The 20,419-nt window shown below is 51.2% G+C and overlaps 1 protein-coding gene across 2 annotated transcripts in view; it reads right to left on the minus strand.

Moving 5' to 3' along the window:
- The window catches only part of POMGNT1 (protein O-linked mannose N-acetylglucosaminyltransferase 1 (beta 1,2-)), a 36,655-nt gene extending 18,661 nt beyond the window's left edge, over window positions 1-17,994 (minus strand). Inside the window, exons 1-13 of one of the 2 annotated variants that reach the window (XM_077450738.1) lie at window positions 17,836-17,994; window positions 16,644-16,851; window positions 15,987-16,089; window positions 15,771-15,886; window positions 11,192-11,257; window positions 10,998-11,111; window positions 8,070-8,187; window positions 7,886-7,984; window positions 7,293-7,420; window positions 1,698-1,768; window positions 939-1,014; window positions 641-724; window positions 185-226 (exon numbers count right to left, since the gene is read on the minus strand). In XM_077450738.1, the coding sequence (XP_077306864.1) occupies window positions 185-226; window positions 641-724; window positions 939-1,014; window positions 1,698-1,768; window positions 7,293-7,420; window positions 7,886-7,984; window positions 8,070-8,187; window positions 10,998-11,111; window positions 11,192-11,257; window positions 15,771-15,886; window positions 15,987-16,089; window positions 16,644-16,817 (1,191 nt within the window). In that variant the 5' untranslated portion in view covers window positions 16,818-16,851; window positions 17,836-17,994. The remainder of the gene's footprint in view (window positions 1-184; window positions 227-640; window positions 725-938; window positions 1,015-1,697; window positions 1,769-7,292; window positions 7,421-7,885; window positions 7,985-8,069; window positions 8,188-10,997; window positions 11,112-11,191; window positions 11,258-15,770; window positions 15,887-15,986; window positions 16,090-16,643; window positions 16,852-17,835) is intronic. The other variant, XM_077450739.1, reaches the window with a different exon arrangement.
- Between the last annotated feature and the right edge of the window lie 2,425 nt (window positions 17,995-20,419).

Raw genomic sequence — 20,419 nt, forward strand, 5'->3', positions numbered from 1 at the left:
CCCTTCTCCCACCCACCTTCAGCCTTCCTCCCACCTGCCCTTCTCCCACCTGCCTTCCAACACACCCTTCTCCCACCTGCCTTCCTCCCACTCACCCTTCTTCCACCCGCCTTCAGCCTTCCTCCCACCCGCCAACCAACCCGTCATTTCTTCACTTGAATAACTACAAAAATGTAATTCTCACCGGATGGAGGTTGAAGGAGGCGGTCAGGCTGGCTTTGTAGTGCTGGGAAAGAAGAATGAACAATGTCAGCTGTACAGACTGGAGGACAACGGGAGAGGTGCAGAGAGGAGGAGGACGGGAGAGGTGCAGAGAGGAGGAGGACGGGAGAGGTGCAGAGAGGAGGAGGACGGGAGAGGTGCAGAGAGGAGGCCGACGGGAGAGGTGCAGAGAGGAGGACGACGGGAGAGGTGCAGAGAGGAGGACGACGGGAGAGGTGCAGAGGAGGAGGATGACGGGAGAGGTCCAGAGAGGAGGATGATGGGAAGGTGCAGAGGAGGAGGATGATGGGAAGGTGCAGAGGAGGAGGGTGACGGGAGAGGTGCAGAGGAGGAGGATGACGGGAGAGGTCCAGAAAGGAGGATGATGGGAAGGTGCAGAGAGGAGGATGGTGGGAAGGGTACACGCTCACCACATTACCTGGGCCACGCGGGCGTTCTTTATGCTGATCGGGGTGTGCTGGATGCCTTTCAGCCCGTACAATTCCACCACATCCATCGGCTCCTGACACACACATGGAATACAATGGAGGAATAATTTATTAGCTTTGTTGGGTTTTAATGGACGCAAAGTAAATATTACAGACCTGCCCACCCCCCCCCACCACTTTGTATCCTGGAAGTAAAATATTACAGATCTGCTCTCCCTGTCGCTCTGGTCACACGTCAAATTCTCACAATAAAGTATAACTGAAGTTGTTGGAGTACGCTGGCATTACCTCATAATATCCATCGATAAAGACGGTGATCATCTGGGGGTTCACACCCTGAGCGGACAGAACAGAGCGCAGCATCCTGAGAGACAGACAGACAGAGAGGTCATAGAACAGTCACAGCATGAAATCAGCATAATACCACCCCTCCACATATATCCACATATACAGCTCACCTGTACAGGTAATACCACCCCTCCACATACAGCTCACCTGTACTGGTAATACCACTCCTCCACATACAGCTCACCTGTACTGGTAATACCACTCCTCCACATACAGCTCACCTGTACAGATAATACCACTCCTCCACATACAGCTCACCTGTACAGATAATACCACTCCTCCACATACAGCTCACCTGTACAGATAATACCACTCCTCCACATACAGCTCACTTGTACAGGTAATACCACTGCTCAATATACAGCTCACCTGTACAGGTAATACCACCCCTCCACATACAGCTCACCTGTACTGGTAATACCACTCTTCCACATACAGCTCACCTTTACTGGTAATACCACCCCTCCACATACAGCTCACCTGTACTGGTAATACCACCCCTCCACATACAGCTCACCTTTACTGGTAATACCACTCCTCCACATACAGCTCACCTGTACAAATACCACTCCTCCACATACAGCTCACTTGTACAGGTAATACCACTCCTCCACATACAGCTTACCTGTACAGATAATACCACTCCTCCACATACAGCTCACCTGTACTGGTAATACCCCTCCTCCACATACAGCTCACCTGTACAGGTAATTCGGTCTGTTCCCAGCAATCACTGCCACTGGAACGTTCCACACCTTGTTGTCTTTTAGCTATTGTAAAGGAAAAGCACAGTAAGCGATTTTCTGTGGTTTTATAATGACTACCTTCACTTTTAGGTCACCTGTCAAGTTTACATGCTTTCTCCTGCTGCAGGTTGTAACCCCCCCCCCACATTATCCAAAACAAACAAAAAATATGATTACCTTTGGGTTATATTGCTGCCTACAAGAGGACTGGACAAGAACAAACAAAACCCTGAAGGCCAGCCTAGGATAATCTCCTTCCCTCCATACCAAGAGCCATGAACACCGGAAGGGGGGGGGGGTGTCTTTCTGGTTCATTGAAGGACACTGGGAGGTCCTATGCTGTCAGAACATCCATAAATAGTCCAACTGACAGGTGGCCAACATGGCAACTAAAACGCTAACAGGCCCAATGTAAACCACAACTGGGGACTGTGTGAGGCTCAGAAGCCACCCAAAGGACTAATGTCTGAAGCTGGCACCGAATGAGGCGGAACCCCCATCTGGTAGGAAGAGGACCGAGTTGTAATAGCACCAGAACTAATGCTGGAGGCCTAAATACCAAAACTAATGAGGAAGATACAGCATGGGGGGGTGAACCCTAAACATAGACCATAACATGGAGCTGTTCAATCTAATCCAACCAGCAGATGGAAGAGAAAAACGGTTTCCTAACAAGGAAGGACTGACCTCCTAGGTGTGAGGGACACGGGGAAGGAACGACTCTCCGAGGACTGGAAGAGGAACCGATCGATGTTCCGGTAGGAAGGAAAGACCGGAGTCTCCGTAGGCTAGAGTAGGCTCTCAGTCTCAACTCACCTAAACCCAAGCTCTAAGAGAGGAGGAGGGTGTGGGATAGGAGGTACTGCCAGGACAGATGTCCACCCTGCCAAAGCAAGGACTGCCTAGGAAGAATTTTGAGAATTGCAAAAAAAAAAACACACACAGGAGGGTGCAAACACCTAGTGCATTACCACCATACAACTTTATTTAATACTAAGACACAAATGCATACTCACAAACAAAATGACAACAAGCTTATCATATAGAAACTCCAGCCTTAGGCAAAGTCGTCTGTACGGTTGGAAGACTGACGTGTTTCTGGGGACGTGCCCACTTTCTCAGAGCTCTGAGAGAAAGGGGGTATGTCCCCCGAAACACGTCAGTCTTCCAGCCAAACAGATGACATCGCCTACGACACCATACAACTTTATTTAATACTAAAACACAAATGCATGCTCAAACAAATGACAACAGGCTTATCCTATAGAAACGCCAGCCTTAGGCGATGTCGTCTGTACGGTCTGAAGACTGACGTGTTTCTGGGGACGTGCCTACTTTTTCAGAGCTCTGAGAGAAAGGGGGCATGTCACCAAAAACACGTCGGTCTTCCAGCCGTACCGATGACATCTCCTACGACTGGAGTTTCTATAGGATAAGCCTGTTGTCATTTATGTTTGCGAGTATACATTCGTCTTTTAGTATTAAATTAAGTTGTATGGCGGTAATGCACTAAGCGTTTTTCGCCCTCCTGTGTGTATTTTTGCAGTTGTTTGAAGAGAGCTATCTATACAAGGAGAATGCAGGGGATAGCAGCTAGATCTCCTCACCGAATAAAAAGAGGTAATGCAGATCCCATGGAGCTAAGGCCAACTCCCATCTAAAAAGGAAGGCGCACCTGGGGCAACCCTAAGCCCTTGTACACACGGTCGGAGATTTCGACAACCAAATCCGTTGGAGTAATTCCGACGGATTAATTCCGGAAGAGATCCGGAAGAGATGTTGCATACACACGGTCGGACTAAGTTGTTGGAAAATCCGATTGTACATAACATGATGGCGTTATTTCGTTACGACGGGACTATGTTCAGGCTAGTAGCCAATAGCTTTGGTCTAGGAATTTGATCTGAGCATGCGTGGCACTTTGTCCATCGGAGTAGGCTACACATGATCGGAGTATGTCCGATCGGAGCATTTTGTCGGAAAATTTTACCGGCAAGTTGGAAAAGTTGGTCCGTCGGATATTCAGACGGAAACAGTCAGATGGAGACCACACACAGTCGGAATATCCAACAAAATGGTCCGATAGGACACATTCCGTCGGAATCTCTGACCGTGTGTACTCTGACCGTGTGTACAAGGGCTAAGAGAGAACCTGCCCTGATTATCCTGAAGCCTCGCAGAGTCACAGAATCAGAGGTGTTGCAGCCTCCCCAAATCCAATGAAGCATCGGAATTCATGGAGGAACCAGACAGGAGTCATATCAGGAAGATGAAGAACATTTGTCTGGGTACAACCAAAACCGGGAAGGTCTTTGCAGCTTTAGGAGCTCTGGAGACCCCAGACTGATAATCTACATGCAGAGTAGTACATAATCAATAAGGGCCAAAACAGTCTCCTGCAACTCCGAGGTAAGGGCAGATGACTGCGATTCCCTAAAAAACAATCTTATCAGAGAGAGACTGCGATTGGTGGCCCGGACTCTTCTAAAGGAACAGGGAGATCAGGAATCTACTCTGCAGGGGAAGACAAGGGAGCATGCCTAGAACCTCTGTGCTCAGACTCAACACCAGCGAGGAACATGGTTGATTTGGGTGGTCTCAATGGGTGGAGACAAGGGCTGCGATAAAGGCAGGCCTATAACCATATACAGGGCCGCTGAAAAGGCAGTACAGCCAACCCTCCTGTACTGGGCCTCATCAGTTCAAAAGGGGGGCCCGGGCACCTGGTATGCAGGAGGTCCAGTGTACAGTCTTACTACAAACACTGATCCCCTTCTGCCTCCCCCTGCAACGCTGCCAGCTTCTCCTCCTCTCTCTCCCTCTGGCTGCACTGCAGGGGGATTGGTCCTAGCACATGCGCCCCTCCCACCTGCTGTCCGGACCCCCTTGTGTACCCCTTTCCCTTGCAGCGTTGCCAGCTTCCCTCCTCTCCTGCCGGCAGCTGCTGTTGGCACACAGGAGGATGTTTCAGGATGAAGAGCAGGGGAAGAGGCCGGTAAGTATGTCATTTATTGGCTCCTTCCTTTCCTAATTGAACAGTGAGCGATTGGTACCAATCACTCCTGTGTCCATTTTTTTGCCGAATCATAGTAAACTTTGTTCACTATGCTTCAGTTTGTGAATAAGCTGGAAGCCTCAGAGCGCTTCCTATTCATCCATTTGTGCAGCTGAGGCTGTAGAGCGTGGGTGCTCAACCTGTGGCTCTCCAGCTGTTCCAGATTTTTGCACTCTCCAGTTTTAGTAAATCTACCCCCCCCCCCCCCCCGTGTCTCCAGCTGTTGCAGAACTACAAGTCCCATGATGCATTGAAAGGCTGCCAGTTAATAGCATGTCTCCAAAAGCATGATGGAACTTGTAGTTCCGGAACAGCCGGAGGGCCACGGGTTGAGCACCCATGCTGTAGAGAAAGGGAAAGATAAATCTATGTCACTTTCAGCTATGGGGGCCCTGTCAGGTAGGCTGTTATGGGGCACTGTGATTTCTAACAGCAGCCCTGGCCATATATAATCCCTCTGACTATAGGGTAACCAGATTCCAAACTGTAGATGTCACGGCCTTCAGGGGCACAGAGCAAAAACCCCTGTAAGGGGAATGAGAGCCATGGTCACCAGTTACAGTGGGGACCAAGTATCCATATACAGAAATGTTATGGCTGTGTGACTAAGCTCGGGGTACAAGACAAGGCCTCAGGTGCTCACAAAGCCCAAAACATACAAGAAAGATTACGTCTGCTGTGACGAAACGCATCAGGGAGGGCAAGCAGAGGTGAAGCCATCAAGCAAGCTGAAACTTGTCAGGGATATGGAGGATCGGGTGCTCACACTGATCTATGCGATGTTGCCTATGTAGCTATTTTGATCTGTAACATTTTCAAAACCCAGACAGCTGGTAGCCAGTGGGGGTCAGGTGGCTGGAGGTGACCAACGACACTGGGAGACAGGCAGAAGGAACGACTGGAGATCAGAGTTCCATGTGACCCGCTACAAAGCAGAAGCAGCCGGGCAATATATCCTTGATGCTGAATGGTGGGAAAGAGTCCCGAACGTGCACATGATCCTCCACCCACCAGATGGCGTCAGCTCTCATTTCATCAGCATTATTCTCTTCTGTGATAAAACTGGAAACTCAGATAACCAGTGGTGCAGATGATGAGCTAGCACCTGATTGGCCTACTCAGAGTGAGCATTCAGAGAAAAGTTAAGTGCTGAGGCAATGCCAATGGGCTCTGGACCTAGAAAGCATTTAGACTTAACCGAACAGCATCTGGAAAGCAGCTTACACAAAACCCAGAGCCTAAAAGTCACTTCCAGGCTAGCCTTGGTCTGGGCACAGGGCTCCAATGCCAGGCTGAGGAAAGGCCGATCCAGATAGCTGCCACTGTAGAGACCAAGTATCAACGCAGCCAGGAATCCTGAATAAAGGAACAAGCGAAGATTAGACTCTTCCCAGAAGAGCTGAAGAAAAGACGTCCACCCTCCTAGGACACTAGGAAAACTCTGAGGCATGCCGGGTAGAGGATAGGGTTGCCACCCATCTGGGTTTCACCCGGGTTTTGAATTATGTGTCCAGGTTTCAGACCGCTTGAAACCAGGACACATTATTCAGACTGGACTGTGGCTTCAGGTAACCAAGTACAGTAGTGCATAGGCGTGTGCACGGGCCGGGTGTGCCTGGGCTCATCCTAATCATCAGGGTTGCCAATTGTCTAAGCCAAGTGTCCGTGCCAATCTCTCTCACACTGTCCAGAGCCAGTACAATTCAGCCCCCGTACCCCACACAGACGGTGGAGGAGAGAGGGCTCATTTTGCTCCTCCTCCGCCCCCTACCCCTCATGTCTGAAATTTGAAGCCCAGCAGCTAGCCCCCCTCCCCCACATAAGATTTCCTCTTTACACCAGAGTCCACAGCGTTCCCCCTAAAAAAATAAAAATAAAAATATTTGTGCCACTAAAGTGCTCAGGTTTGGCTTGGAGAAAAGGTGGCAGCCCTAGTAGAGGCAGGGTTATACTGGGGCTGGCCTAGAGGGGTTTTGCTGTTTGCTATTGTCCGATCCTCCTGTATGCGGACAGCATAACCCGACAGTATTTTTCTAAAACTGAAGAGCAAATTCTGAAAACTGAATGCAAAATCTGGTGCAGCTCTGCATGGTAGCCAATCAGCTTCCAAGTTTTATTGTCAAAGATGAAGTTTGAAGCTGATTGGCTACCAGGGCACCAGATTTTTGCACTCTCCGGTTTTAGTAAATCTACCCCCCCACCCCCCGTGTCTGTGTATGTACACAGGGCTGCCCCATTTTCACCCAGGATTAGGAATGATCCAAAGAAACAAATATCACATCGATCGGATCTCTCATCTCTACATCAAAGGTTACGCTTTCCTTTACAATAAACATTTCATCTCTGTAAATGGAATTCTCTCTCCTATCAGAAGGACCCAGATCACATTCCCTGCATTGCAGACAGACACCCTCTGCATTCATCGCCAGGGACAGAGAATCCCTTTTATCAGAGAATTTGGTCTTCAGAAAAATGGCCGCCTTCCATACTCACAGGGATATGGTTGAACTCGATGGGGGTGGGGTCCTTGCAGCTGCACACACTGCCGTACCCCTCCACTTTGCTGCAGAAGTGTTTCCTCCGTCTGTTCAGCTCTGTGTCCGGCCAATGACATTCGGCGTCTGCAGTGGGCGGAGACATTTCACATGTTCAGAGCTGGTTATAGGTGGAGCACAGAGATCCTTCTATAGGATTACTGTGAGATTGTCCCTGACAGGCTGCTGATTGGTCCTCCAAGAATCGCACGATCACCAATCACAAAATTCACACACAGCTCACCATCTGGGGAAGGGGCAAACTGCACACAGCTCACTCCCTGGGGGAGGGGCAAACCGCACACAGCTCACTCCCTGGGGGAGGGGGTAAACCTCACACAGCTCACTCCCTGGGGAGGGGGCAAACCGCACACAGCTCACTCCCTGGGGGAGGGGCAAACCGCACACAGCTCACTCCCTGGGGGAGGGGCAAACCGCACACAGCTCACTCCCTGGGGGAGGGGGCAAACCCCACACAGCTCACTCCCTGGGGGAGGGGCAAACCGCACACAGCTCACTCCCTGGGGGAGGGGCAAACCGCACACAACTCACCTTCTGGGGGCACAAGTTGAATGTCGGTCTTTAGCAGAACAGGATCTCCCCAGGTGGACAATGCTGGTGACTTTGAGTGTTTTTCTCCATAGATTTGCCCTGAAGGAATGAAGATAAAAATTGTACAGCACACAGGACACTGCAGGCGCTATGACAAGAAGTGTGGGATACACAGACAATTCACCTCCTTTTTTCACCACAAATGTCCACATGTCCCTCCAGCCCAACGTGGGAGCCACCTGACTACCCAAACTCTTCAGCAGGTTCTTGGCTGTGTCTTTAAGATGGAAGGATCCTTCGTCCTGCAACACGGAAGAAATACGGGATATATGAAAAATGCAAAATCCCACGTCAATTCTTTTCTATGCACCTGATGGTTGTCCGATGAACCAACAAGAGACTTCCATCCAGTCTCCTAAGAAATAACTGCCCTACAAGCAAATCTTTCCTGTCTTTCAGAAAACACTCTTCAAAAGATGGCTTGCAGTCCACCAATAGAGAATCTCCCCAAACAGTGGTTTTCAGTCTACCCAAGTAATGGTTTCCAGGCCTCGCAATAGAGACGCCTACCCATGTGATGGTTTCTAGTTCTCTTAATAAGGAAGCCTACCCAAGTAATAGTTTCCAGTCCACCTAGTACAGAAGCCCCAAAGTAATGGTTTCCAGTTTCCCCAATAAGGAAGCCCGGAAAGCAAAGGTTTCCAGTCCCCTCAATAAGGAAGCCTACCCAAGTAATGGTTTCCAATCCTCCCAATAATGAAACTTACCCAAGTAATGGTTTCCAGTCCTTCCAATAAGGAAGCCTACTTAAGTAATGGTTACCAGTCCCCCCAAGCAATGGTTTCCAGTCTCCCCAATAAGAAAGCCTACCCAAGTAATGGTTTCCAGTCCTCCCAATAAAGAAGCCTACCCAAGTAAGGGTTTCCAGTCTTTCCAATAAGGAAGTCTACTCAAGTAATGGTTTCCAGTCCTCCAAATAAGGAAGCCCCCAAGAAAGGGTTTCAAGTCCTCCCAATAAGGAATCCTACCCAAGTAATGGTTTTCAATCCTCCCAATAATGAAACTTACCCAAGTAATGGTTTCCAGTCCTTCCAATACGGAAGCCTACTCAAGTAATTGTTTCCAGTCCCCCCCAAGCAATGGTTTCCAGTCTCTACAATAAGAAGTCCTACCCACGTAAAGGTTTCCAGTCCTCCCAATGAAGAAGCCTACCCAGGTTTCCAGTCTTTCCAATAAGGAAGCCTACTCAAGTAATGTTTTCCAGTCCTCCCAATAAGGAAGCCCACCAAGCAATGGTTTCCAGTGTCCCTAATAAGAAAGCCTACACAAGTAAGGGTTTTCAGTCCTCCTAATAGTGAAGCCCCCAAGAAAGGGTTTCCTGTCCTTCCAATAAGGAAGCCCCCAAGTAATGGTTTCCAGTCCTCCCAATAAAGAAGCCTACCCAAGTAATGGTTTCCAGTCTTCCCAATAAGGAAGCCCCCCCCCCAAGCAAAGGTTTCCAGTCTCCCAAAAAAGGAAGCACAGCCAAGTAATGGTTTCCAGTCCTCCGAATAAAGAATCCTACCCAAGTAAGGGTTTCCAGTCTTTCCAATAAGGAAGCCTACTCAAGTAATGGTTTCCAGTCCTCCCAATAAGGATGCCCCCAAGAAACGGTTTCCAGTCCTTCCAATAAGGAAGCCTACTCAAGTAATTGTTTCCAGTCCTCCCAATAAGGAAGCACCCCAAGCAATGGTTTCCAGTCTCCCCAATAAGAAAGCCTACCCAAGTAAGGGTTTTCGGTCCTCCCAATAGTGAATCCCCCAAGAAAGGGTTTCCAGTCTTCCCAATAAAGAAGCCTACCCAAGTAAAGGTTTTTAGTCCTTCCAAGAAGGAAGCTCCCACCCATGTAATTGTTACCAGTCTCCCCAATAAGGAAGCCCCAAGTAATGGTTTCCAGTCCTCCCAATAAGGAAGCCCCCCAAGCAAAGGTTTCCAGTCTTTCCAATAAGGAAGGTCTGGGAAGGTTTCCAGTCTCCCCAAAAAGGAAGCACAGTCAAATAATGGTTTCCAGTCTTCCCAATAAAAAACCCTACCAAAATAAGGGTTTCCAGTCCTCCCAATCAGGAAGCCCCCCAAGTAATGGTTTCCAGTCCTCCCAATGAGGAAGCCCCCAAGTAATGGTTTCCAGTCTCCCCAATATGGAAGCCTACCCAAGTAATGGTTTCCAGTCCCCCAATAAGAAGCACTCCCCAAGTGATGGATTCCAGTGCTCCCAAAAAGGAAGCCTCCCAAGCAAAGGTTTCCAGTCTCTCCAAAAAGGAGGCACAGCCAAGTAATGGTTTCCAGTTCTCCCAATGAAAAAAAAAGCCTACCCAAGTAAGGATTTCCAGTCCTCCCAATAAGGAAGCCTACCCAAGTAATGGTTTCCAGTCTCTTAATAAAGCAGCACTCTTCAGGCACAGATTTGCAGTTTCTCCCAAGCACTCTTGAATAAGGAAGCTGCCCCCCTCCCCCACCCAAGTATTGATTTCCAGTCCCTCAATAAAGATTCCCCCACATGCAATGGTTAAAGTGATTGTAAAGGCAGAAGGTCTTTTATCCTCCTGCATTCTAATGCAGTAAGATAAAAAGCCTTCTGTGTGCAGCAGCTCCTCTCAGCCTCCCCTAATACTTACCTGAAGTCCCTCTCTGTCCAGCGATGTCCACGAGTGGCCCAGCCATCTGACATTCTCCTTTCTGATTAGCTGAGACCCAGCAGCTGCATCATTGGCTCCAGCTGCTGTCAAAGCTAGCTAGCTAATCAGGGGAGAGAGGGGGTGTGGCCGGGGCTCTGTGTCTGAATGGATACAGGGAGCTGTGACTCAGATCGGGTGACCCCACAGCAAGCTGCTTGCTATGGGGGCACTGAAGGGGAGAGAGGGGGCAGCATTATAGAAGAGGGACCCAAGAAGAGGAGGATACAGGCAGCTCTGTGCAAATCCACTGCAACAGAGCAGGTAAGTATAACATGTTTGTTAACGTGATTGTAAAGTCTACTTTTTTCTTCATATGAAAATAAGTCTCCAAATAAGGATGTCCCCACAAGTAACAGTTTCCAGTCTCCCAATAAGGAAGCCCCCCACCCAGAACTGACCTTGACAGTAAAGATGAGGATACGACCACGGGCCACCATGTTCAAGAACAGAACCATCGCTTCATCTTCATGTGGGGAATACGTGTCAAAAACTCTCTTCGCCATCACATGACCCTGTAGGAAAAAAAGTCACATCACTTGGGAAAATTACAATATGATAAAGTTAGTGGAGGTATTACATGACTACCACATACCGAGGCCTGGTTCAGTACGATGACATGAATCCCTCTTCCCTGTTCTCGGGCCTCGTCCTCCAACACCTGCAACACACACACACACACGGAAATGTAAACATACAGCTTATCCGCACTGAGAACACAGAACAGTACATCAAGACCACAGGACGCCTCTCCGTGAACAGTACATCAAGACCACAGGACGCCTCTCCATGGACAGAGCATCAACACCACAGAACGTTTCTCTATGGTCAGCACATCAAGACCACAGGATGTCCCTCTATGGACAACAGGTCAAGATCACAGGACGTCCCTCTATAGACAGAGCATCAAGACCACAGGACGCCTCTCCATGGACAGAGCATCAAGACCACAGGACGCCTCTCCATGGACAGAGCATCAAGACCACAGGACGCCTCTCCATGGACAGAGCATCAAGACCACAGGACGCCTCTCCGTGGACAGAGCATCAAGACCACAGGACGCCTCTCCATGGACAGAGCATCAAGACCACAGGAGGCCTCTCCATGGACAGAGCATCAAGACCACAGGACGCCTCTCCATGGACAGAGCATCAAGACCACAGGACGCCTCTCCGTGGACAGAGCATCAAGACCACAGGACGCCTCTCCATGGACAGAGCATCAAGACCACAGGACGCCTCTCCATGGACAGAGCATCAAGACCACAGGACGCCTCTCCATGGACAGAGCATCAAGACCACAGGACGCCTCTCCATGGACAGAGCATCAAGACCACAGGACGCCTCTCCGTGGACAGAGCATCAAGACCACAGGACGCCTCTCCATGGACAGAGCATCAAGACCACAGGACGCCTCTCCATGGACAGAGCATCAAGACCACAGGAGGCCTCTCCATGGACAGAGCATCAAGACCACAGGACGCCTCTCCGTGGACAGAGCATCAACACCACAGGACGTTTCTCTATGGTCAGCACATCAAGACCACAGGATGTCCCTCTATGGACAACAGGTCAAGATCACAGGACGTCCCTCTATAGACAGAGCATCAAGACCACAGGACGCCTCTCCATGGACAGAGCATCAAGACCACAGGAGGCCTCTCCATGGACAGAGCATCAAGACCACAGGACGCCTCTCCGTGCACAGAGCATCAAGACCACAGGACGCCTCTCCGTGGACAGAGCATCAACACCACAGGACGTTTCTCTATGGTCAGCACATCAAGACCACAGGATGTCCCTCTATGGACAACAGGTCAAGATCACAGGACGTCCCTCTATAGACAGAGCATCAAGACCACAGGACGTCCCTCCATGGACAGAGCATCAAGACCACAGGATGTCTCTCTATGGACAGAGCATCAAGACCACAGGACGCCTCTCCATGGACAGAGCATCAAGACCACAGGACGCCTCTCCGTGGACAGAGCATCAAGACCACAGGACGCCTCTCCGTGGACAGAGCATCAAGACCACAGGACGCCCCTCCGTGAACAGAGCATCAAGACCACAAGACTTCCCTCTATGGACAGAGCATTAAGACCACAGGACGTCTCTCTATGGACAGAGCATCAAGACCACAGGAAGTCTCACTATGGACAGAGCATCAAGACCACAAGACTTCCCTCTATGGACAGAGCATCAAGACAACAAGACTACCCTCTATGGACAGAGCATCAAGACCACAGGACGTCTCCCTATGGACAGAGAATCAAGACCACAGGACGTCTCTCTATGGACAGAGCATCCAGACCACAGGATGTCTCTCTATGGACAGAGCATCCAGACCACAGGACGCCTCTCCATGGACAGAGCATCCAGACCACAGGACGTCTCTCTATGGACAGAGCATCCAGACCACAGGACGTCTCTCTATGGACAGAGCATCCAGACCACAGGACGTCTCTCTATGGACAGAGCATCCAGACCACAGGACGTCTCTCTATGGACAGAGCATCAAGACCACAGGACGTCTCTCTATGGACAGAGCATCAAGGCCACAATACTTCCCTCTATGGACAGAGCATCAAGACCACAGGACGCCTCTCTATGGACAGAGCATCAAGACCACGGGACGCCTCTCTATGGACAGAGCATCAAGACCACAGGACGCCTCTCTATGGACAGAGCATCAAGACCACAGGACGCCTCTCTATGGACAGAGCATCAAGACCACGGGACGCCTCTCTATGGACAGAGCATCAAGACTACGGGACGCCTCTCTATGGACAGAGCATCAAGACCACGGGACGTCTCTCTATGGACAGGGCATCAAGACCAGAGGTCTTTCCTCTATAGAAAGCAAATCAAGACCACAAGTCTTTCTTCTATAGGAAGCACATCAAGACCAAAGGAAATTCCTTATGGACAGAGCATAAAGACCACAGAACTCCCCTTTGGACAGAACACCAAGGCCACTGGGTATTGCCTTATGGACAAACCATTAAGACTACAGGACTTCCCTCTATGGCAAACACATCAAGAACACAGGACATCCCTCTATTAACAAAGCATCAAGGCCACAAGACTTCCATCTATGGACAGCGTGTCAAGACCACAGGATGTCCCTCTAAGGGCAGCACATCAAGACCACAGGACATCACCCTATGGACAGCACATCAAGACCACAAGAGCTCCCTCTATGGATAGGCACATCAAGACCAAAGGACATCCCTCTATGGAGAGCACATCAAGACCACATGACGTCCCTCTATGGAGAGCACATCAAGACCACAGGATGTCCCTCTATGGAGAGAACATCAAGACCACAGGATTTCCTTCTATGGAGTGCATATCAAGACCACAGGACGTCCCTCTATGGAGAGCACATCAAGACCAGAGGACGTCCCTCTATGGAGTGCACATCAAGACCACATGACGTCCCTCTATGGAGTGCACATCAAGACCAGAGGACGTCCCTCTATGGAGAGCACATCAAGACCACAGGACGTCCCTCTATGGAGTGCATATCAAGACCAGAGGACGTCCCTCTATGGAGAGCACATCAAGACCACATGACGTCCCTCTATGGAGAGCACATCAAGACCAGAGGACGTCCCTCTATGGAGTGCACATCAAGACCACATGACGTCCCTCTATGGAGTGCACATCAAGACCAGAGGACGTCCCTCTATGGAGAGCACATCAAGACCACAGGACGTCCCTCTATGGAGTGCATATCAAGACCAGAGGACGTCCCTCTATGGAGTGCACATCAAGACCACATGACGTCCCTCTATGGAGTGCACATCAAGACCAGAGGACGTCCCTCTATGGAGAGCACATCAAGACCACAGGACGTCCCTCTATGGAGTGCATATCAAGACCACAGGACGTCCCTCTATGGAGAGCACATCAAGACCACAGGACGTCCCTCTATGGAGAGCACATCAAGACCACAGGACGTCCCTCTATGGAGTGCATATCAAGACCACAGGATGTCCCTCTATGGAGAGCACATCAAGACCACATGACGTCCCTCTATGGAGAGCACATCAAGACCACAGGACATCCCTCTATGGAGAGCACATCAAGACCACATGACGTCCCTCTATGGAGAGCACATCAAGACCACAGGACGTCCCTCTATGGAGTGCATATCAAGACCACAGGATGTCCCTCTATGGGCTTATTAAGACTACAGGACGTCCCTCAATGACTGCATTTTCCTGAGGTCAGGCATGCATCAGTTTTTCAGTTTTGAGGATGATACATTTATATCTTATTGTTCTACAACTTATTATTTATACCCAATGTGTTTTCACATTTATAGTCTGTTGTTATGCATTTTGTTCACTCGTTTTTCTTCTTATTGTATATGTTTTCATCAGAAGGAAATAGGCAGATATGACCAGGATTTCATTCCCTGTCATTGTGATGGGGACCTCTGATGTGATGGAGGGGGCACCTCTGATGTGATGGGGGGGGGGGGGGCACTTCTGATGTGATGGAGGGGGGGGGCACCTCTGATGTGATGGGGGGGCACCTCTGATGTGATGGGGGGGCACCTCTGATGTGATGGGGGGGCATCTCTGATGTGATGGAGGGGGGGCACCTCTGATGTGATGGAGGGGGGGCACCTCTGATGTGATGGGGGGGAAACCTCTGATGTGATGGGGGGGAAACCTCTGATGTGATGGGGGGGAAACCTCTGATGTGATGGGGGGGAAACCTCTGATGTGATGGGGGGGGGCACCTCTGATGTGATGGGGGGGGAAACCTCTGATGTGATGGGGGGGGGAAACCTCTGATGTGATGGGGGGGGGGAAACCTCTGATGTGATGGGGGGGGGGGAAACCTCTGATGTGATGGGGGGGGGGAAACCTCTGATGTGATGGGGGGGAAACCTCTGATGTGATGGGGGGGAAACCTCTGATGTGATGGGGGGGACCTCTGATGTGATGGGGGGACCTCTGATGTGATGGGGGGACCTCTGATGTGATGGGGGGACCTCTGATGTGATGGGGGGGACCTCTGATGTGATGGGGGGGACCTCTGATGTGATGGGGGGACCTCTGATGTGATGGGGGGACCTCTGATGTCTAATGTTATGATGGGAAATCAAATCTCTGACACGCAGAGAGCACTGTGACCGCACTGTCACCCGGCACTCACCGCCGTCCCATCCACCGCAATGTAGACCTTCGAGCGGCTGGAATAAATTTCCACATCCAGAACCTTCTTCCCCCCGGCTGCTCGTCTTGGAAATTCCACATTCTGGACGTTGTCCTCTGAGGGGGGAGAGATCACCGGAGAACGATTATCGGAGATATTGATTCAATGATAAACCGAGGGGTTATAAGCTCCGCCCCCTGCGCAGTTCACACTCACCATAGTCCTGGTCGATGTCCTCCTCGTTCGCGGCTCTCCGGGTGTCCAGGATCAGCTTGATGTTGACGATGACGGTGACGAGGAGGAAGAGGACGGCCCCGGTCTGTGGGAGGAGGAAGGTGACAACACAATCATCACACAGACCATCCAACACTTCCAGGGAAATATGGAACATCAAAGATGAGGTTTCATCTGCTTATAATTGCTCCCCCCCCCTCCCCATCAACATGCTATTAACATTATTAAATAAAACCTTTCCAATTGCATTACGTGTGATGTGTCTCTGTGCTTCTCTATGGAATTCAGGCACATCATGGCTGGTGGGAGGGGCCAGCAAGGGGATGTCTGTGGTGTCATTGGATGTCTGTGCGGATGGTGAACGTTCGGTGTTCTCTGAGGGGCGGAGCTCCAGGTGGGTGACTGCGCCCCTCGGAGGGCGTTTTTTGCTGATCCTCTGATGAAGGGGGTTGGGGCCCCGATACGTGTCAGTTGTGAAGATTATCAGTAGAGAGTTCTGGACTCTCCTCCGGGGCACATTCTATGGGGCGCCCCTATATTTGGAATCCTCCCCGCCTTCACCCCTCCCCTCTCCACCAATCCTGCTGCAGGATAGAACTATAACCCCCAGCATGCCCCTCCCCTGGTCTCCACAGTTACCTGGCACATCCTCCGCACTGCTCTCTGATTGGTCAGCTTGTATTTCCAGGCCAGGTACCAACTCCGCTTCTTCTGGGGGAGGGGGGGCTTCCCAGGGTCCCAGTGCTCCATGTCTTCTGGGCCGGGGCGGGGACCCTGAGGACTGGGGGCCATCTGTCTGTGTCCTCTGGTCATCCGCAGAGCCCCGCCCTCCGGGGGGAGATCAACACTGGGGGGACAAAACATGATCAGTCATCGTATTCCCTCCCCTGGTGATGTCACACCTGACCGCCCCCTTCACCAGCGATGTCACACCTGACTGTCCCCTCCCCCTGGTGATGTCACACCTGACTGTCCCCTCCCCCTCTGATGTCACACCTGACTGTCCTCTCCCCAGTGAGGTCACACCTGACTGTCCCCTCCCTGGTGATGTCACACCTTACCGCCCCCTTCACCAGCGATGTCACACCTGACCGTCCCCTCCCCCCGGTGATGTCACACCTGACTGTCCCCTCCCCCGGTAATGTCACACCTGACCGCCCTCTCCACCAGCGATGTCACACCTGACCGTCCCCTCCCCTCCCCCCGGTGATGTCACACCTGACTGTCCCCTCCCCCGGTAATGTCACACCTGACCGCCCCCTCCACCAGCGATGTCACACCTGACCGTCCCCTCCCCCCCGGTGATGTCACACCTGACTGTCCCCTCCCCCCGGTGATGTCACACCTGACTGTCCCCTCCCCCGGTAATGTCACACCTGACTGTCCCCTGCCCCGGTGATGTCACACCTGACTGTCTCCTCCCTGGTGATGTCACACCTGACTGTCCCCTCCCCCCGTGACGTCACACCTGACTGTCCCCTCCCCGGTGACGTCACACCTGACTGTCCCCCTCCCCCTCTGATGTCACACCTGACTGTCCCCTCCCCCGTGACGTCACACCTGACTGTCCCCCTCCCCCTCTGATGTCACACCTGACTGTCCCCTCCCTGGTGACGCCACACCTGACTGTCTCCTCCCCAATGACGTCACACCTGACTGTCCCCCCTCCCCCGGTGATGAGTACAGAGGGTGATGGGGAGGGGTATTTATGGAGGATGAAGGAGGAGGGGTATTTATGGAGGTGTGTTTATGGAAGGGGGAGGGGTATTTATGGAGGATGAAGGAGGAGGGGTGTTTATGACAGGTGAAGGGGTTGTCTCGGGCGTCTCACCCGCTCGGACTGTCGGACACACACCGGCCAATCTCCTCATCTCTTCCCGGATGGATGAGGGAAGCGGAGGAGCGCACAAAGTCACGTGACCCACCCCGGGCACCCGCACGCACGCACGCACAGCGTAATGAGAGCCGAGTGAAGCCCCGCCCCCGGCGAGGGGAATCCTCTGCGGGGCGTGGCCACACTCCTGGATTCAATCCGAGCTCCGCCCACCCGATCGATCTCTCCGTGTGTGATGGGGGAGGGGAGAGGATAACAAATACTGAGATTATAATGTTCTATATGTGACCCGACCGAGAACATTATTTATGACCCCCAATTCCCTCTCACTTCCTGTCCAGTGACCCCAATTCCCCCTCACTTCCTGTCCGGTGTCCCCTTTTCCCTTTCACTTCCTGTCCTATGACCCCAATTCCCCTATACCTCCTGTCCGGAGACCCCAATTCCCCTTCACTTCCTGTTTGGTGACCCCAATTGCCCCTCACTTCCTGTCCTGTGACCCCAATTCCCCTTCACTTCCTGTCCTATGACCCCAATTCCCCTTCACCTCCTGTCCGGAGACCCCAGTTCCCCTTCACTTCCTACCTGGTGACCCCAATTCACCCTCACTTCCTTTCCTTTGACGGAAAAGAAGAAAGGTAACAGCGCTCTCTGCAGGGACAACTCAGTACATACACCAGCTCCACTCACAGGTGCCGAGGCTCAATGTGTCCCAACACACTCCCATCAGTAGTAAGAAGAGCCGGCAAAACTGTAATCCTTGAAGTGTCGTTTATTGGTACATCACAATTCCCTCTCACTTCCTGGCCTGCCACTACTAGTTCCCCTTTACTTCCTATCTTGTGACCCCCAATTACCCTTCTATTCCTGTCCTGTGACCCCAATTCTCCTTCACTTCCTTTCCTGTGACCCCAATTCTCCTTCATTTCCTTTCCTGTGACCCAAGCTCCTCACTTCATGTCCTGTGACCTCAATTCCTCATCACTTCATGTCCCATGATATCCAATTTCCCTTCACTACCTGTCTTGTGACCACAGTTTCCCTTCACTTCCTGTCCTGTGATCCTAAATTCCTCACTTCCTTTCCTTTGACCCTCAATTCCCCCTCATTTCCTGTCCTTTGATCTCTAATTCCCCCTCACTTCCTGTCCTGTGGCCCCAATTACCCTTCACTTCCTGTCCTGTGACACCTATTACTCCTCCCTTCCTGTCCTGTGACCCCCAATCCCTCCTCATTTCCTGTCCTGTGACCCCCAATTGCTCCTCACTGTCTTGCCTCCCCCAATTCCTCGCCTCTTGTCCTTTAACCTCCAGATTCCGCTCATCTCCTGTCACTCCTAATTCCTCACTTTCTGTCCTGCAATCCCCAATTCCCCTTCATTTCCTGTCTTGTGACCCCTGTTGCTCCTCAATTCCTGTCATGTGACCCCCAATTTCCCCTCACTTCCTATCTTGTGACCACAATTCCTTGCCTCTTGTCCTAAGACCCCCCAGATCCCCCTCCTCTCTTGTCCTGTGACCCTAAATTCCACCTCCTTTTCTGTCTTGTGACCCCAATTCCCACTCACTTCCTGTCTAGTGGTCCAAATTTACCTTCACTTCTTTTCCTGTGGCCCCAATTCCCCTTGGCTTCCTGTTCTATGACCTCCAATTCCTCTTCACTTCCTGTCTTGTGGCCCCCCTATTCCCCTTCACTTCCTGTCTTGTGGACACAACTCCAATTTACTTCCTTTCCTGTGGCTCCAATTCTTCCTCATTTCCTGTCCTGTGACCCCCAATTGCTCCTCCCTGTCTTGCCTCCCCCAATTCCTCGCCTCTTGTCCTTTAACCTCCAGATCCCCCTCATCTCTTGTCACCCCGAATTGCTGTCCTGTAGCCCCCAATTCCTGCTCATTCCAGTCCTGTGACCCATATTCCTCCTCACTTCCTGTCCTGTGACCCCCTATCGCTCCTCACTTCCAGACCTGTAATCCCAAATTCCTCCTCCTTTCCAGTCCTGTGACCCCCCCGGACAGAGGAGATGATACGGGACAGAGGAGATGATACGGGAGAGAGGAGAAGATACGGGACAGAGGAGAAGATACGGGACAGAGGAGAAGATACGGGACAGAGGAGAAGATACGGGACAGAGGAGAAGATACGGGACAGAGGAGAAGATACGGGACAGAGGAGAAGATACGGGACAGAGGAGATGATACGGGACAGAGGAGAAGATATGGGAGATAGGAGAAGATACGGGAGAGAGGAGATGATATGGGACAGAGGAGAAGATACGGGACAGAGGAGAAGATACGGGAGATAGGAGATGATACGGGAGAGAGGAGAAGATACGGGAGATAGGAGAAGATACGGGACAGAGGAGAAGATACAGGAAAGAGATGAAGATACAGGAGAGAAGAGATGACACAGAACAGAGGAGAAGATATGGCCAGAGGAGAAAATACCTACAGAGGAGACGATACAGACAGATGAGTCGATATGGACATAAGAGAAAATACGGATAGAGGAGATGATACGGACAGAGAAGATATAGAACAGAGAATATACGAGACAGAGGAGAAGATATGGACCAGAAAAGATAC

The sequence above is a fragment of the Lithobates pipiens genome, unplaced genomic scaffold (genome assembly GCF_037356315.1).
Source record: "Lithobates pipiens isolate NorthernLeopardFrog02 unplaced genomic scaffold, aLitPip1_a1.2 Scaffold_23, whole genome shotgun sequence".
NCBI classification, from domain to species: Eukaryota; Metazoa; Chordata; class Amphibia; order Anura; family Ranidae; genus Lithobates; species Lithobates pipiens.